At 37.3% G+C, this 19,950-nt stretch overlaps 1 protein-coding gene across 4 annotated transcripts in view; it reads right to left on the reverse strand.

The window, feature by feature from the left end:
- HCRTR2 (hypocretin (orexin) receptor 2) overlaps window positions 1-19,209 on the reverse strand; it is a 125,735-nt gene extending 106,526 nt beyond the window's left edge. For 3 of the 4 annotated variants that reach the window (XR_001006212.1, XM_011981280.1, XM_011981283.1), the window contains exon 1: window positions 18,064-19,143. Coding sequence is in view for 3 of the 4 variants with exons in the window: in XM_011981280.1 (XP_011836670.1) it covers window positions 18,064-18,286 (223 nt within the window). In the remaining variant the exon portion in view is untranslated. Of the gene's footprint in view, window positions 1-18,063 lie in introns of all 4 variants that reach the window. The other variant, XM_011981281.1, reaches the window with a different exon arrangement.
- Between the last annotated feature and the right edge of the window lie 741 nt (window positions 19,210-19,950).

Here is a 19,950-nt window from a genome sequence, read left to right on the forward strand (position 1 = left end):
GTCAGTCCCTGTGACCTTGCAGTCATTATCCAAAAGATCTCCAGTACATTTTCTTCATTTCTTCAATCTGACCCCAGATACTGTTTCCTCATACTCATGCTTAGTGCTAAAGATAATATTTAGCAGAAAAATGGCAACAACTACAGCATATATCCAGTTCTTATGTAGATTGAGTATGTAGATTAACATGATTCTTAGAGACTGCATGCAAAAGAGGAAGGCCATTCAATTTAGTGAAAAATGAGTTTAAAATGTTTTATCAATCAATACTTACCTTACTGATCAATGTTCTGTGTAAATAGAAAACAATAATTTGGGATCTAGATGCAGAAAAGTGTGTATGCACAGTGTTGAAGATAATGACTCTTTTTGTCACCCAGGCTTCATTGCAATGGTGGAATCACAGCTCACCATAGCCTCGACTTCCTGGGCTGAAATGATTTTCCCATCTCAGCCTCCCAAGTATCTGGGACCACAGGCATATAATCATGCCCAGTGAATTCGTGTGTGTGTGTGTGTGTGTGTGTAGAGACAGGGTCTCACCATGTTGCCCAGGATGGTCTTGAACTCCTGAGCTCAAGCAATCTGTCCACCTCAGCTTCCCAAAGTACTGGGATTACAGATGTGAGCCACCATGCCCAGCCAATAATTACTTTCTTAGCATAAGCCAAGATAGATCCTAAATATTTTTGTTGGAATGAAAACAGAAGATTAAAATTTGAGTAGCTTGAACTGAATGTAAAAGAGATACAAGTTATCTATTACTAATGCCTCTGATATTTCCCTAAAGTTCATATGAGTATACACAGGATTTTATGTATATATAAGATATATTTGCAATGAATAGAAAAAAAATTTAGACTTACATATTTTATATTTTAAATCTGAATTATTGCAATTTAAAGTGAAAATGTCTCATCTCTAACCTACTATAGAAAATATATTTCAAATCTTAGAAATCTTGCATACAATGTTTTGGTAACACCTACTCTTTGAAGGTAGAATATTTGCTAACTCCAATATATTGAAGAAAAGATAGGTAACCATATGTCTGCAGTGGATTAGATGGAGCTTGCGAAAGTCTTATGTTTTCTTCTCATTTCTTTATAGAGGATTAAGGATATTTCTGTGAAAAAAAAAATGCATTTCTAAAATCTTAGTGTAGACTAGTCCTTGGAGGAGATTTGTATTCATTGTCTTAATCCTTATTCTTCTGGTACTTCCATATCTTCAATATTATTGCTGAAGTTTTTTTTTTTTTAGACTGTCATATAATTCTGGTGTTTATTTTGTGACCAATAACTCCTGACATTTATGATTTAGCATATCAGAGCTACTAGATCTAAATCAGCTCCAGTATTTCACGACGTTTTTGTATAGTGAAACACCTTTAAATTTGTAACAACCCTTCAATTATTTCCATGACATAATTGACTAACTATATTTACTATGTATAGCAATATGTGTATAGATTTTAATAGTTCAAAGGTCACACGGTAAAAAGAAGTGAGATTCATTTTAATATTGAAAGACTGAGTTTATATAGAAAATCATAAGCTAGAAAATATAGAGCAATATTTTGCACTACTGATTCTATTATGCAGTGACTTCTACTCAGTAGCCAATACTTCTGAGATGTACTTTTTTGCAAAGTGTGTAAGTTTAAAAGTATATTGTTGGCTTAATACAATAATAAATTACACCAATATACACCCTAATAACTCTACTTTAAATTTAATATAACTACAAATAGAACTTCAAAGTTGTTACTAAGAAAACTTTTTGGGTTCCCACATCTTTGCTCCTTCCTTCATTGCCCCTAATTCCTCTTACTGGTCTTCTTGTTTATTTCTTGTTTTCTTGCCAAATTCCATTTCAAGGCAGGTGTTTTAATCTTCTCCCCTCGGATAGCTCTTCATTGACACAATAGAATTTTTGTCAAATGAAAAACTACTTGGTTTGTCCATTGGCCTCCATCAAATATAACAGGAGGTTACATTTCCCTGCTGCAGGAATTCTCATATTTGGTGAACTGAGGCTCTATTTAAAGTGTAGATTCCAGAGTCTTCACTCCCTGAAATTCTGACTTGATAAGTAAGGCATACATTCTGAAATCAGAATTTTTACCATATACCCCTGTTTCTGCTTTCTGGATGTTTAAATACATAATTCAAAGTAATCCTTGTTAACATTTAAAAAAATGTAGCTGTGATGATTCACACAGGAGAAAACCAAGAGCAAAATAACCTGTAAAAAAGAATTTATGTATAATCACTTATTCACTATCCAGTTCCTTCTATAGTCTTTGCTCTATATGGGGAATGTATAAAAAGATACAGACGCAAAATATGATATTGGTTATAAATATCAGATTTTTTTCACCATACCTGACTCCTTACCTGAACTCTTACCTTCATGTTCTAATGGCCACCATACACTTACCTGTACCATATCAAACTTAATATGCTCAAAACCAAACTTTTGAGTCTTCTCCTTCCCTGCTGCAAACATATTCCTCCTCCACGGCCCCATATCTCAGTAAATGGCCCTCCCATCAACCTACATGAAAGTGTGGACTCTTCTCTTTCTCTTATACCCATAAGGCAAACCGTCAGCAAATGCTATTGGTTCAACTGTCAAAATATATACTAAATATCACTAGAATATAAGTTCCCTACAAGAAGGAGCTTTGTCTGTTTTGTTTGCTGCAATAGGCACACAATAAATATTTTTTGAATCAATAAATTTATTTACTGTGGCAAAAAGGTCTTGCCACATTAAGAGATTTACATTCTCTTGTATGCTTTTAATTATTCCAGAAGACATTTTCTAAAATATTTTCACATAAACTGTATATATTGCTTGCATAGCCACACAGAAAAACAAATACTTCAGAGTAGTAAGCTGATTGTGAATAGCATGTTGGGGAACAAGCCCTAATTTCTGCTGGACAACTGCACGTGGGTACTCCTCTAGCAATTCAAACTCCACATATCTTTGTCCAATTCATCATGACCCTTCTACACACTACAGTTGATATATATTATATATTTCCTATTTTAAGAAAAAGAAATGAGTAAGAACATTGTACTTTCATTTTCTTTTCTTAATTTAATTTTATTTTAAATTCTGGGATACATCAGCAGGACGTGCAGGTTTGTTACATAGGTAAATGTGTGCCATCGTAGTTTGCTACACCTATCAACCCGTCACCTAGGTATTAAGCCCCACATGCATTAGCTATTTATCCTGATGCTCTCCCTCCCATAGTGCACACAACATGCCCCAGTGTGTGTTGTTCCACTCCCTGTGTCCACGTGTTCTCATTGTTCAGCTCCACTTATAAGTGAGAACACGCAGTGTTTAATTTTATGTTCCTGTGTTAGTTTGCTGAAGATAGCCACTGTACTTTCTTTGGCAGAACATTTCTGTTAATCAGCAGGTTCTTTTCTATTCCAATCAATTCCTCACATTTGATGAGGTGCCAACTTCCATCTTCAGACTGCCTCTCATATTTGCTTCATTTTTTTTCATGTTCTATCCCATTGTCTTCACTTTATTCTCAAAACAACTGTCCTGAAGAGTCTCAACAGGCTTGTTTGACTAACTGGTTTCCCAGTGTCTGGTCTCTCATAACTTTAATCCATTCTTACCATTGCCCCAAATTAATCTCCCTTTAGGGAACTCTGATATAACACAACAGTCATTTTAAAATCACTCCAGGGATTGCAAAACATGTTTAATGCAATCCACCATAATACACCACAGATAAGACTGGGCCAGATACTCACAAAATAAAGCAAGCCACGAAAACAATTGAAAGCAGTAGAGGAGATTAAGACCTTATTACTCAAAATTACTGAGAAATGTGTTTAAAAACTTGTGTATTATTGGAATTCCCTGAATGATTTTTAGAATGGTTTAAAAATAATTATTTTTGTGTCTTCAAGCTATCATGCATTTAATCTTACTACTTCACCAACGTAGGTGAAATTTCTCATTCTGTGGAACTTTTCAAAATCGTATTCACATATCAATAATACCTCAAAATGCTACCTCCTCAGCAAAGAACGTATTTCTTTCCCCATGTCAAATCCAACTCTTATATTTCAATGTTCTGAGACTTAGTATATGCCTCTTCAATAATCCTCATACTATAGTTTATTGTTTACATGTTAGTCTCCCCCACAAGATTAGAAATTCCTTGTAGGTAAGAACCATGCCTCATTCACTTCTGTATTTCCTCCACAGAATGTAATAGAACAGATTACACATCGTGGGTATTCAATAAATATTTGCTGAATGAAATAAGAAAAGGAAATAGCTCCAAATTAGATAAGCCCTAGAAAGTCAGTGTGTTGGTTCAGGATGCTTTATTTTTCTGTGTACCTTTTGCTGCCACAGTTGGATTTAGCCCTCTGGTGCTCTTTGTTGCTTTTGCCTCCACTGGATGAAAAAGATATGTTTGCATGACTTCAAATCAACAATCTGCAAATATTTCTATTATTGATGATGCTAACTCAGCATTCAGAGCAGTCTTCTGAACTCCTGTTTACAAAGAGATGAAATCTATGTGTGGCTTGAATCTTGCTCTTGTATTCCTCGCTCCTCTTTCTTTCTAGTACCTGTAATCAGGTACCTACAAGGAGTTACAGATCACTGAGACATTGGTGATTAGTTATGGAATCCTTTGGTTAAGTTTACCCTTTGGTTAACCCTTTGGTTAAGTTTACCAGAAAATGTGTATGACACTGTGTTTTGTTTAAATCCCAAAGGTCATACTTTTTCAATTTGCTACGCAGACTAGCATAGCTGTACTGTCAAAGGAGGAATGGAAATGGGGAACACAAGACTGCATTTATGGCCAGATGCGGTAGCTCACCCCTGTAATCCCAGCACTTTGGGAGGCCGAGGCGGGTGGATCACGAGATCAAGAGATTGAGACCATCCTGGCTAACATGGTGAAACCCCATCTCTACTAAATACAAGAAAAAAAAAATTAGCTGAGCGTGGTGGCTCATGCCTGTAATCCCAGCACTTTGGGAGGCCAAGGTGGGTGGATCACGAGGTCAGGAGATCGAGACCATCCTGGCTAACATGGTGAAACCCCATCTCTACTAAAAATACAAAAAAAATTAGCTTGGTGTGGTGGCGGGTGCCTGTAGTTCCAGCTACTCGGGAGGCTTAGGTGGGAGAATGGCATGAACCTGGGAGGCGGAACTTGCACTGAGCTGAGATTGCGCTATTGCACTCCAGCCTGGGTGACAGAGCATTTACTCTCAACTCAGGTATGGAAAGGCCGGTTGATAATGTGTAAAGGTATTCAGACAACTAACACAATAGCAGCTCTCTAATACTGAATGTCACTACCTGTAAAAAAAAAAAAAAAAAAAGAGCAAAGAATAGCCCAATCACACTAGTTGTTGTAGGATTAACTAAAACAGGGTATGACAAACACTTTTGTTGAAAAGTTATGTAATAAGGGAAATGTAACAACTCCAAAAACCCTGTTCTGTAAATATTATTCATTACTGATTTTCAATAATAATACATATTAATAAGTTTGGTTCAATTGTTCTGGGGTCTGCTAGAATTACCAGTATCTTCCTTTTCTTTTTTTTTTGAGACGGAGTCTCACTCTGTCATCAGGTTGGAGTGCAGTGGCTTCATCTTGGCTCACTGAAACCTCCGTCTCCCAGGTTCAAGTGATTCTCCTGCCTCAACCTCCTGAATACCTGGGACTGCAGGCGCCTGCCACTAAGACTAGCTAATTTTTTTTTTCTTTTTTTAAGTAGAGATGGGGTTTCACCATGTTGGCCAGGATGGTCTCGATCTCTTGACCTCGTGATCCACCCGCCCCGGCATCCCAAAGCACTGGGATTACAGGCATGAGCCACCATGCCTGGCCCCAATATCTTCTTTCTGTGGGTGAGGTTACACTTCTTTTTTTTAAATTTATAATGATGAACATTTTAGGAGTTTGAAAGCAGAAGACAGGGTTGGTGTTTCTCTTATTCTCTATTACATAAAATGTCTAGAACTATGCATCTACTATCAACATTGGTTTTCTGCACCACCTGAAAGTGTGATTATTTTTTCAATTGTTTGCACAGTCCAGAACCCTAGAATTGGCACAAGTCACTGGCAATGGAAGAGAATGACAGAGGATTCGTAAAGTTTAGGCTCTATGAGCATGCCTGAAACATCCTAGGCTCAGGTGGGGATATGTCTGTCCTTTTGTATTATAGAAAGTACAGAGTCATGGTAACATTCTGTCACAGCTGTTTCACCTCATTTGGGACACAGATCATTAAGTATTTGCTTGGACTTTTATAAAAACAACCAAGAATTATTTTGAAACAAAAAGAGTTTAAGTAAGAGTTTTGCACATTACATGTTCTTCTTGGTTATTGCAGAAATATAACATGTCATTTAAAGAAATCTTGGTGTATCTGACTTGAAAACAAAAGAACAAAAAGCTGCCAAAGTTTGTAAATTTCATTTTGCTTTTCTTGAGAAGAGCAATATAATTTCATGGTATAAATCACTTAGTAATGTCAAGGAGATCTCAGTGCTGGGGAAAGATTTTCGAATGGTCTTTCATAATCATTACTAGAATAACTATAAAATAGTTGATGTATAAGTTACTTAAGATATAAAACAAAATAATCACAAACAATTCAAATTATTGAAGTTTTATTTTAAATATTTATATAGAAGAAATTTAAAGCCGCAATGCTTAATTTAAAAAATGTACTTATATCTAAAAGATTCCTCCTGCTGGAAGTCTTACACTTTAATACATTTGCTAACTAAAAATTCTATATTCCTGAACCTGTTCTCGGCACTGAGGATATATCGGCAAACAAGAAAAATAATGAAACTATTCTCATGCAGCTTACATTTTACTTAAGGGAGACAACAGAAAAATGAACAATAAATTAACAATTCAATTTCAAATGGTAATCAATTCTATGACAAAACTAAAATGGGATGCTATCACACACAGCACATGAGGGAGCAGTGATTCAAAGCTGGCATTCTAAGAGGACTTCCATGAAAATGAAAATGTGGTGTGAGCTGAGCAGGAGCCAGCCATAGGAGGATCAGAAATTGTGAAAACTCTAGAGCAGGCATATATTGTTTAGGGAAACATTGGATTCTGTTCAAAGAAATATTGTCAAGGAATATTGTCTGTTCAAGGAAAAGAAATCACGTTAAGTGATCAATCACCCAAGGGATACTCCTTCTTGCATGGCTGTTAATTCAAGGACTTACTCATCATTTAGTGTATTTATCATTTTTACTTCTGTAAAGGTTATAGTTCATTTACTCAGGGGATAGTTGAAAATACATCTTGAATTTGGGAAACTCAAGGCCTTATATCCAGTTTTTAGCATTTTTAATGTTTGGAAGATACTTTCTTAATCCTGCATGAAAAATTAGGGTGTATTAATGATATTATTCATATCATCCAGTCCCCAAACTGTGTACACATGTGTGAGGTATGCACATGTTTTTATTTATGTGTTTTTAAGTTCTTAAATTTTTATTTTCCCCTTTATCTCTAAGATGGTTTGGCTTCTTGTCAGTGACAAGTTACAAAGTTCATTATGCCTGGGGGAAAAAATAACACATCCATCTATAAACTAGGGTAATCTTACTGATTTTCAGGAATGTCTGAGTCACCATCACCATTTCTGATGATTTCAAAGAACAAGGTCTCTTTAGGTTTCCCTGTGTCCAAAGTATAAATCAAGCCCAAACATACAAATGTCTCAATAATTACGAAGTTATTTTCCTGAACCAGCTTTGGTAAGATTTGTTAATGTATTTTTATCTTCAGTCTATATAAAATTGAGAAACTTTTGTATAAAGTATTATAATTGAGGATGTTAAGTTTTTATCTATTTTTAATAAGGAAAAGTTGATTCAGTCTAATATGATAACAAAATGGTTTCTTAAGCATTTAATCATACCTCCATACCCCTGCCCAGAAAGATTAGCACAATCTTCACATTTTAAGAAAGACAAATTGTCTTCAAAACAGTATTTATGAGCAATATGGTTCTCTACCAAAGTGGTTGACTCATCAAATTCATTCCAAATTGATGAATTAAATTATTAAAGCCAGTGGCTTTCTGACCCCATTTTTAGCAATGCAGTGATAAAATCAAGGCCTCACATGGTTACAAACCATGTGCCTTATAAATGCATTTTAGAGTCACTGAGTAGGAATAAAAGCTAAGAATCTACAAAAGGATATTACAATTTTTAATCATTGCTATATTTCCATTGTGAACTAGGAACAGCAAATAAAAGCTTCTAAACAATCCACAGATTTAGAAATTGTGAAGTGTGTTACCATGCCAACCTGTAGGGAAATGTTCACAGAAATTCCCTAAGGGCTGACCTGCGGTCAATGTAGCATCTTCATTGATTATTTGAATGAAATACATGCCATTTAAAATAAAATTTCAAGTGAGAATGTTGAGAAAGTTGTAGAAAATTTAGAAAGAAGTAGGGATTTAGTTGGAAAATGTGAAAATTGTTTATTAGACCTCAAATTTTTAATCTTTTGAGTTTCAGTCTGAGGCCAAAATGTGATGTAGAAGCTAAAATGAGAGATGGCTAGGAGTATAGTGATGCATTGAAGCCCCAATCAGTAACTAATCATAAGAATGATTTTAGTAAAAAAACCATGTAGAATATGGAAAGTATTAATGGAACTATGGCATGCAAGTTTCATACATACATGTTCTAGGAAATAGATCATTAAAACATCATAAAGAAAACTTGCGGCTTGGCACAGTGGCTCACGTCTGTAATCCTAACACTTTGTCAGACCAAGGTGGGAGGACTGCCTGAGCTCAGGAGTTCAAGACCAGCCTGAGCTACACGAGGAAATCCCATCTCTACTAAAAATACAAAAAATTAGCTGCGCGTGATGGTGCATGTCTGAAGTCCCAGCTACTGGGGAGTCTGAGGCAAGACAATCACTGGGACCTGGAAGGCGGAGGTTGCAGTGAACTGAAATGGTGCCACTGCACTCCAGCCTGGGTGACAGAGCGAGACTTTGTCTCAAAAAAAAAAAAAAAGTAAAAAGAAAAATTGCTTCTCAAATTTAAATATTCAACAAAACAAAAACAGCAACAGTTTTTCTAATATGTATTCTTTCTTTCTCTTCCTTCCTTCGTTTTCCTTCATTTTCTCACTTTATTTTTTTCTTTCTTTGTTTTGCATGCAGCAGTAGAAAGTCTCCTGGAAGTAATTATCTGGAGAATTTGGATTATGTTCTTTATTGTCAGTTTGTTTGTTTTCGTTAAAAGAAGCTTATTGCCAAAACAGGATGCAAACCCCAGTGTGAAAACCTTCACTAGTCTTTCCCCTTTTGTATTTATGCTCTGCATTTTCCTCAAAATGCTCTCATGGAAAATGCAAACCAATGATGGCACTCTAATTTAAAATCCTTTAACGGCTCCCCCAAACAACAATGTCAAAGCCTAGATACTACGAATTATGCACAAGGTCTTTTATAGCCAATCCTTATCTACTGCTTCAGCCTCATTTCCAGACTCTCCTCATCTGCACTTACACTGGAGTTACCCAACTGCCTAACACTTTCTTCATAGCTCATTCTATTTCACGCCTCTTTGATTTTGCTTATGTTGTTTCCTCTGCTTAGAACATCCTTACCCAATTTTCTTCACCTGGGTAACTTGAATTCATCTATTAAAACTCAGTTTAGGTGTCATCTCCTCCTGTATCTCTCTCTCTAATCCCCCAGTGGAGCTAAGTGTCCTTCTCAAATACTTCCACTACATTCTGTGCAACCATCTGTCATAGTAGCACTTACCTCATTATTTTGAAAGTATGTGTTTATATGTCTGTCTTTCAAAAAGAGCGCAGGTTCCTTGGATTCTATTACCTTTGTACCCTCCATCCTAGCACAATAATTGGCACACAGTCTCTTAATACTATCAATTACCTCTATTGTCAGAGACCCAAATTAGAATGATATATCTACCAGCTTATCTTAGTGGTATGCCATTAAGTATTGAATTCCTCCAAATTCTCGTGTTCTGAGTCTATGCGAGTTAAAAATACTTTTCACTATTATATAGATTCTGTGACAGAGACATCACCATCTCCCCTTTGTAGTTAGGTTGATACAAGATGATTGATTTGGGCCAAATGAGTATGAGCATGACTGGCAAGTGTTATTTTTTGGCAAAGGTAGTTAAGAGTCAGTATACTTCTAGTTCACAACTTTAGAGGCTGTGCAACAACTTATACCGAAACTGAAGTCAAACAACAAAAATTTATTATGACACAGCTTCTGAATGGCCAGGAATCTGCAAGAAGCTTAGCTGAATAGTTCTGCCTCAGTGTCTGTTACTAAGTTGCAGTGAAGCTGAGGGTGGGTTGGGGTAGTGACTGTTATAGTCATCTCAAGACTCAACCTTGTCTGAAGGATTTGCTTCCAAGCTCACACATGAGGTTGTTAACAGACCGCATTTCCTCTCTAGCTGCTGGCTGGAGATTTTAACTCCAGCCAACAGCTGCTCACCACAAGGCAGCTTACTTCCTCCAGAAGAAGAGATCCAAGAGCTAGAGAGAAAGTGGGTTCTTGAGCCAGAAGCTGTAAGCTCTTGTTATGTAATCTTGAAAGTGACATCGTTTCACTGCTGCTATAAGCTGTTGGTCACCCAGACCAATTCTGGCATAATATGGAAAGGGACTACATGATGGTGTGACTACCAGGAAGTGGGGCTGGGGTTGGGGGATGGTCATTGGAAGCCATATTGGAAACTGATTACCACAGAGTCCACCTTTTTGGGATGGTGCGCACAATGTGGAGGCTGCCTGAACCATAACTCTTTGGATGAAACAGACTCTCCAACCCACCTTAGATGTTAATTGAGCAAGAAATAAACTTTCGTGATACTAAGCCAATGAAAATTCAGGGTTTCTTTGCTACTATTCAGAACAGTAACTGTCCACATGGATTTCTGTTTACTGAAAAAGACTGTGATAACTGAAAGAATTTTGGGTACTTGAGGACTTGTAAGAATACACTCTTACTGTAAATTAAAATATCAAAATTATTATTTTATGTTTAACAAGTTTATGAAGTGTATTAATGTGAATTTTTCCTCAGAGTTTTGACAAAATCATGTATCAAAGACAGGATAGCTGACGACCAGTAAAAGGTAATTACATGCCTTATCCTGGCCTCTTGAAATACAAGAAATTTGCAAGCTTTTCCCAAGTTGACACACAACCACTTGGTTTTTCTGTGTGTCCATGCTTTTCTTCCACAGTAATTTTAAATCAATTCACGCACTTGAGTTTTTCATTAAAAAAGACCTGCCTCATAATGTTGTTGTGAAGAATAACTGAGACAGAATATGGAAAAATATCTTCTGAAGAGTTAAATACTATATAAATATTAAACATTGTTCCCATGTGTTTAATATTGAAGGCTAATTACTTGTAAAGGCCCGATAATAATAATCTCTAAACATTTTTTAGAAATATATAGTAATTTATTTTGAACAATTTGTTTTCTGCTTATGAAAGAACAGTTTTTCTGGCAAGAAAGTTAATGTTATTTTAAATATCAATTTAATTCATTTACTTGGTTAAGAGATCACTTCTCATTGTGAACAAAGGTGAAATGAAAAAATTTTATCCTCAGAGTCAGCAATTCAAAAGACTGGTCGTGTGTGTCATGTGTTTCACCCAATAGCATCTCAAACTGTTTCAGAGTCAGTATCTAAAGGTCATTTCATGTTTGATGTAATAGGTAATGATTCTTCATACATATATAACATTATTCTGTTCCAGGAACACTGTCCGGTGATACAAAAATTGACCTATTCAGGTCAGGCACAGTGGCTCATGCCTGTAATCCCAGCATTTTGGGAGGCTGAGGTGGGTGGATAACAAGGTCAGGAGTTCAAGATCAGCCCAGCCAAGATGGTAAAACCCATCTCTACTAAAAATACAAACAAACAAACAAACAAACAAACAAACAAAAAACAATAGCTGGGCATGGTGGCATGTGCCTGTAATCCCAGCTACTGGGGAGGCAGGAAAATAGCTTGAAGCCAGGAGGTGGAGGCAGCAGTGAGATGAGATTATGCCACTGCACCCCAGTCTAGGTGACAGAGCCAGACTCCATCTCAAAAAAAAAAAAAAAAAAAAAAAAGTTGACCTATTTAATAAAATCAATAGCAATAGCAACATGATTTGTTTATATAAATACTAATTATTTCTTTGACAATACATGACAAAAAGAAAAACAAACAAATATCTTTAGAATATGTGAAGTTTTAAGTGTTTAGGTCCTCAGGCTCAAATTGTATCTAAAGATAGCACTTTCAATAACAAAATAATCCTTGGCCACAATTATCTAACATTTTTTTCCAGTGAGTCACCCCCCTGAACAGGTAAAAGCATTTTTGGCAGCACCTATTTTACCTTGAAATTTTCTCTTGTAAAGTAACCCTAGCCTGACCTTGATTAGCTTATCAAATGAGCTCATCCTCAGAGCTGAAGAACTGTAGTGTATCAGAAAAATAGCATGGCAACATGCCCAAACAACTCTGTAAATTGTCTAGAGGGCACATCTAAGTATCTCTTCCTTCCTCTTTCTTCCTATGCTTCTCCAGTCAGGGTTAGAAGCTACAGAAAGAGGCAAGATGAAGTAATGGAACAAGCATGGACCATGGAATTTGTTAAATCCATATTTGAAATCTAGTGCTGCTATTTACTGCCTGACTAAACTTTTGAGTAAGTTAACATTGCTCTTTGAAATTCATTTTTCTTATTTGTAAAACCTATGAATCTCCTCATTATAAGTTTGTTGTAAGGCATCAATAGAGTATATGTAAATGGAGCCTGACATATAGGAGCTGGCATATAGTACCCAATAAATATTCAAAAATTTCCTTTACAGGGAGACAAGGAACTGAAGACAAATGCTCTCAGTTTCACCAATCACATGTCATTGACTGAAGCATACCAGTGAACCATTACTTAATAAACCAGCATTCCTTAGGGTGTAGAAGATGTCAGAATGCTATAAGAAGAAACATATGATACAATTTAGTATGTAAGCACTACTAAAATCAAGACAGTTTTCTAAAAACTGGAGCATTGTGTTTATATTTGAGTTTCAGATTTGGTCTCTTGAAAATTGGTATTTTTTAATTATCCCATTTTCAAATGTATTTTTTCAAATACAGAAATAACTCATTACATAAGTTATCATTTGCACATGGTGCTCTCATTATTGTCTGTCCATGATAAATGTTCATGTTGCCTATGAAATAGCCATCTTAAAAGTTATCATTGGGACTTTGTTTAAGTCAAAGATATAATTTATTTTACTAAGTAAGACTAAACAGTTATGATTTTAGCAAAAATGCAGAGGCATCAGTTTAATTCTTATTCAGATAAGCATTTTTGCATTTTAAAACTAAAATGCACCATAGTTTTAAAGCTTAGTAGTTAATATTACCTTTTACAGTCACTATTCATGATTCTATTGAGTCTTAGCTGAGATGAGTGATGTATTATTTCCACATCTAAAAAGGGGTTAGAAGTAACCCCTTTTTGCTTCTGTGTAGAAAAGGATGGGTTTACAAACACCCATGAAACTAAAATGGGCATTAGGAGAAGCAGAAAATAAATGTCTCTAGGCTTAGGAGTAACATGAACTTGCAATTCTACCACTTACATATCTGACACAAGACTAACTCTGTAGGAAGCAACCCTATTACAAGTATTTCCCCATTCCACACACCTAACTTGGGTAAACTGTTATTGGGTAAATTACTTAATGGATGATGTATTTTAACTATGAATACTTCACAGTGTATTTTAACACTATATGAGTTAAATCAACATATTACCAATGTGTGTGTTATTTAAAACATTAGTAGTGATAGACCAGCCTATTAAAAACTCAAAAACTCTAAATGAATGGGACCCAGCACATGCAAATTTAAGTTGAGAGAGAAAGCAAACTATTCCAATAGTTAGGAATGGCTTTCATTTAAAGGCAAAAAGGCAACGTTAAGTAAGGAGATGGGTGGGTGGAGCTAGTGTAGAAAAGGAGAGTAATGTGTGCCAACACCATTTTATTCACCCCGTTTAGGAGAATATGCAATTAAGGAAAAGGCTGGGGCAGAGGCCATGAAGAGCTACAGAGATACAGACTGGCCATGAAGGCAGAAGCTGGCTATACACCACATCACAAAAAGTTCAGTCATGAAAATTAAGGGATAAAAATTGACATTAATTAGTGTCTATGTGTCAAGAAAAATATATATGTGCCTGTATCCCTTTATATGTCTTTATAGAGGGTATGTGTACATTATATCTTGATACTATTTCTACAATGCAGGCATTATTGATCTTAATTTGCAATTATAAAAAAATTGACTTGGATAGTTCAATAACTTGCTAATGGCACACAAGAAGCAAGAAGCATAGCTAGACTGATGTCGACATTTATTACATTTTCCCATTTTCCATATGGAGACAACAACAGATATGATAGAAGCATACCAGGTGAAACATGCTATCTTTGAATGCAGATATGAAAGGCAGAAAATCGATCATTTTCCCTAGATACTTAATGTTTAAACTGACTAGAACACATTTCTCCCTACAATTGTCACTCAAGGAAGCAGGAGTAAAAATTAACATAAACCACATTTCTTTACATTTCCCCAATAGCTCCTCTGATATACACACTAATTTTAAAAAATGATAATGCTCAAAATATACCAATTGAATAAGTTGATACATGTACTTAGCTATAGTAGAAGACACAGTTAGGAATAGGTTATAGGTGGAATTATTTTGAAGATACTGAAAAGATACTCCTTCCAAAGAGAACCTTACCCTATGCTCCTTCCATGGAACTTAAAATTTCACAATAAACATGCTTGCAGCTTTTCATTGAATGTAAATACTCATAAAATTCCATTTAAAACTTTACTCCCCCAGGAAACTGCTTTCCATCTCTGGAAGGAGTATATGAGAGTGGAGAGGTGGCATAATGATAGAGAGGGACTATAGGGAGAAGAAAAAGAGATGAGGACAATCATGACTTTGTCATGCTGCTCATAGCATATCCTATTACATCACTGCACAAAAGGACATTGTGGGGAAGATGACTTCTAACCGATGGCATTATATTTGTAAGCCCATAAAGGTTGAGATTTTCCAAGTAGTTAGTTATATGAAAGTACAAATGGTGACTGGACCCGAAGGCTCAGTGATTACATCTGCTGCCTACACTGTGGTATTTTACCTTCATAGTTAATATTGCTTCTTTATTTTGCATAAATCATGTGACGTCCTGTCCTACCACTCTATGTGTAAAATTACTTACACCAGAGGGGCAAAAAAGCAATTCTCAGTCTAATTCATTTTGCAAATTTGACAGTGACATCAAAGAGCAGGAAGTTGTCTGTGAGTAACGACACTACTCATTTGTTTAAATGTCAAACCTAAACCTCATCAACTTTCAGGCAGTATGTCAGAAAAGAATGCATTTCAGTTCAACCAGAGAGGATTTCAGTGTTATTCAGTCCTGAGGAAAATAGCTGTCAGTTTCTTGACAGCTGAGTGCTTTGAGTAAATCTTTCTTTTTAGGCTGAATGGAATTGGCCATTTCAGCACTTGGGGCTGTGGATAGTGCTATCTTCCTTGACGTTATGAAACAAGTAGCCTTACTGTAGAGGTGTTTCATTCTTGAAACTAAAACTCCCCAGGCTAGCAAACATGTATCCCTAAACTATGCAATTAGGATATGGAGACTATTCATTACAAGGTCTGTGCAAGGTAAAAATGCAATAACAGCAAAGAAGAGCACATTTTACCACAAAGATGCAGCCTAAAATTGAAATAAGGAAGGCAAATAGTTACTATTCCTAGCTATTCATAAAAAAATTACTGCTTCTCTGGACAGGTTTTTGGTAAAGAGAATGACAGTGCCATTAATCCCTCATTGTACTTTATTGGCAGTGGACATTGATGCAGGGGAGAACAGGAACACATCCAATAAGCTTGCAGACAGTCAGGAGCAGAGAATCTATTCTCTATATGCTTTCTAGCTCTAGAGTGGAATAACAATAGAGAATTCTGGATCTGAGGTCAGAAAAAAATGGAACTGAATCTAAATTATGTCCCTTAATATGTCATTTTATTTCTCTAAGTCTTGTTTCTTCTTCTGGTTAATGTGGGTTATTTTGATGTTTAAGGGAGAGAATGTACATGAAGGGAACTGGCACACAGTAGGTACCTAAAATATGTTCAATTTTGATTATTCACTTATCAATAAGTGTTGGTATAATGCAGTAAAATGTTGCTATGCTGGTAGCCATGTATCTTAAGAGATGTAATCCTAAGGATGGGTAACAAAAAGAAGGAAAGCAAGATTGGGATTATTATCAACAGAATTATGCTTATAACAAGAGTCCTAATCATGTGTATTTCCACTTTTGTTTCATTTTGTTAGTATACCAAAAAGATTTCCTTTCACTTTTAAATCAACCAAAAGAAAATAGTCTAAAAATAATATCTTAAAATGTACTAAAGTTCTCAGAGGTTTCTTGTCTCCTCAGATAACATTCTACCAACTCTCTGGAGAACTCCTCTCATTCATATACTATCATCTATTCTGTCTGCTGAGTTGGTGAGAGACTACTTGGGATGATTTCTACCCAGACCAACACACTTGGTAGAGAAGGTAAAAATCAGGTTAGTGCTGAAAGTCTGACAATTTCCTTGTCAGTTTCCATTGCAGCTACAAGTTCCTTGCTTTTGACTGCAAAGCCTCCCAGCCTATCTCACCTCACTCACCTATTTCCCCTTTTATAATTGAAAATCAAGAGCAACTCCTAGCCTCCTCCATCTCCTGTCGTTTTCAGCAGAGACTTTCGCCACACTGCCCTCTGCATGTGAAAAGTCTCCCAGCCTTCTACTCCTCATTCATCAAGGTACACTCTCCTTCCATTCACAATTTATTTCAAGTCATCCCTCCCTTCCAAAGCCCCTTTTCTGGAGGAAGATTCCCCAGCTGCCCTAATACATTTCATCATCGCACTCACCATGTTGCCATCTCACCCCCTCCCCAACCCTCAGAAATTGTTTAGGGGGAGGGGAGTGGGGGTCCAGGAAACCTGTGCTTGCATACAGACCTAGACAGGGACAAATAGCCTAGCATTAAGCTTAGTCTCATCTTTGGGGAAAACAAAACAACACAACAACAACAACAAACAGTTGACATGAATAATTCCTGAGCCTGGCAACAAGCAGACTAAAAAAAAAAAAAAAATACTTGGCTGAGTGGATGCATGAATGAATGGATGGATGGATGATTGAGATCTCTGTGGTACTTTTCTCCGATGCCCCTCCTTCTTCTTGTTTCAGGCACGGTTCCTGTTTAATTCAGCTTCTATGAGTGAGTGCACTTCCCTGCTTTGCCTCCGTCTCTACTCCCTGCTGGTTCATAACCACCTCTTGACTGGAGACTAAACCTCCTCGCCAAAGGGCAATGCCACCTAGCTCACAAATGCTTTGTGACTTCCACAGTCAAAGAGAGCTTGCTCCTTAGGGATGTAGCTTTGCATTCTGCAAGCTCTGCCTCTTCCCAACCCCCCCGCCGAAACACCCAGCCACGTTACACAAAGGGATGACTGACTCCCTCACCCTCACACACACACACTCAACAAAATCCACCTGGAGATCCCTGCCGCGGCCCCTTCCCTGCGCTTGTAATCTAGGTGCTCGAAAAAGAAACGCGGTTTCCCTGTTATTCCTGCACAACAGGGAATAACCTTTCCAGGGCTCGGTCCTGGTTCGGAAAATCAGAAAACTTTTTATTATTATTATTATTTTATTAGAAAACCCCATCCGAGAGCAGCGACCTCTTTGTTTGCTTCCCAGGGGGAGGGAGGGGTCTTTTTAGAGCCTTCGCAGCTCGGGGCGGAGTAGGGGGGGGTGATGGCCCCTGGGAGGGCTGCCCCGGAGGAGACTCACCCAGGACGTTCCCAATGAGAGCCACGACGAACACGATGATGTACCCGGCGATCAGGACCCACTCATATTCTTTCGGGTGTAGGTATTCCCTCCACAGGTACCGCAGGAATTCCTCATCGTCATAGTCGGTGGGGTTTAAAAAGGGCTCTTGAGTTTCATTCAGCTCCGAAGCAGATGACCAGTTGCGACAAGGAGGGGAGTCCTCCAATTTGGTGCCGGACATCACGGGCTCGAGTCCGGTTCCGCTCAATGCTGCAAGCTCCTCTCTGCCTGCCCCATGAGCACTGGTGATTTGCGGTGGGAAAGGCTGCGCGGAGAGGCGAGAAGGGGCTCCCGAGCAGAAAATGACGTGAAAAGTTACTGAGCCAATGCCTCCGGAGCCTTCTGCCGGGCAACTTCTGCAGCGGCTTTGCTGTCTTTACAGGCGATGTTGCACCGGGAAGAGAGGCAGCTGAGAAACTAGGGACCCGGCACTGGAGGCTGCAGCAATGACACCGGGAGGAGAAAGCTACCTCCGGCTCAGCTGAAGCTCAATTACTCCTCATTCCAGCACTCAGTCCGCAGCCCACAGCCTCCTCCTGCGCTGAGGGAGAGCTGAAGCTGAAGGGGGGGGAAAAAAAAAAGTAATGAAAAGTAATTTAATCTGCTTTTTTGGGGGGGGGGAGTTAAATCTCTCTCTCTTTTTCTACTTATTTTCTCTATTTTTACGTGCACTTATTATAAACCATGCACAGACATGCATCAGTCTGTGTGGATATGACAAAAATGTAACATACAGTTAATACAGAGCATGCTGATACATTTGTCTTTGTAAAGCAAATATAAAAGTAATAAGGAGGCACCTCTGTGTTTCTCAAGCAGGACAATGGAAAAGTCATTCCAGGCAAATACTTTAACATTTAATATAAACTTATTTTAACATTTGACATTTGCCAATTTAGCACTTGCTGAGTCTTTAAGGCATCTCCGTCTTCACTTTCTCCTTAAAATTGGAGAATGATACTGTTTTTAAATTGAAGGGTCTATTTAGCTGAAATTTGTATTTGCAATAGTTAAGCGTCATATGAAATACAGCAACAAATTCTTGAAGGGTCATAAATATGATCATAGTTAATGTTGTCAAGCAAGACAGACCACCAATATACTAAACGACATTAAACATTCACTGCAGGATGTAGTAATCTAAGCAGAGGTGCTCTCTCTGGTAAATACCACACCCCATTGGGTCTTTCTTCCCATTGATTCAGGGCTGATGTTACCTGCCATTCTCTCATGCATTGGTTTTGTCTCTAATAATAAGTATTCTAGGATTTGTCAGAATGTGAATTCATGATCCTTTTATTCTTAATAAACATGGTAAAAATATCGCATTTGAGTAATTACAATCTTGCACTTGGGAAGAGCCTGGAAATCTTATCTGAACTTCAGCTTAAGAGGAGAAGCCTCCTGATAACATTGCTGATGTGTCCCCATCTAGCTTGGATTGACCACCACAATTCACTACTTCCACCCTTATAGGAGTGCTCTAAAGGTGAGAAAACTGTTTCTTACATTAAACGAAGATCTTAAGCCATGATTTGCCTTTTTGAGACTTTTACCTCTAATCCCTAGTTAGCATCTTGGTGCTACACAGAATAAATCTTCCACATGACAATGCTTCACAGACTCAAAATAAACATCACAGCTCCAGCCCTCCTTTTTATGCCCTCATGTTTCTTTTTTTAGTACTTTTTCTCAATGTTGTTCAAATGACAGTAGCTTCCACCTATATCTGTTTGGTCTTCCTTTAGACAACTGTCAATATCTTGCAAAATATGTAACTGGGATGAAGTAACAATAATATGGTTTGAGTCTTGTCAGTGCAAAAAGTACATTATTCCTTGGATG

This window comes from Mandrillus leucophaeus, unplaced genomic scaffold (genome assembly GCF_000951045.1).
Source record: "Mandrillus leucophaeus isolate KB7577 unplaced genomic scaffold, Mleu.le_1.0 Scaffold223, whole genome shotgun sequence".
NCBI classification, from domain to species: domain Eukaryota; kingdom Metazoa; phylum Chordata; class Mammalia; order Primates; family Cercopithecidae; genus Mandrillus; species Mandrillus leucophaeus.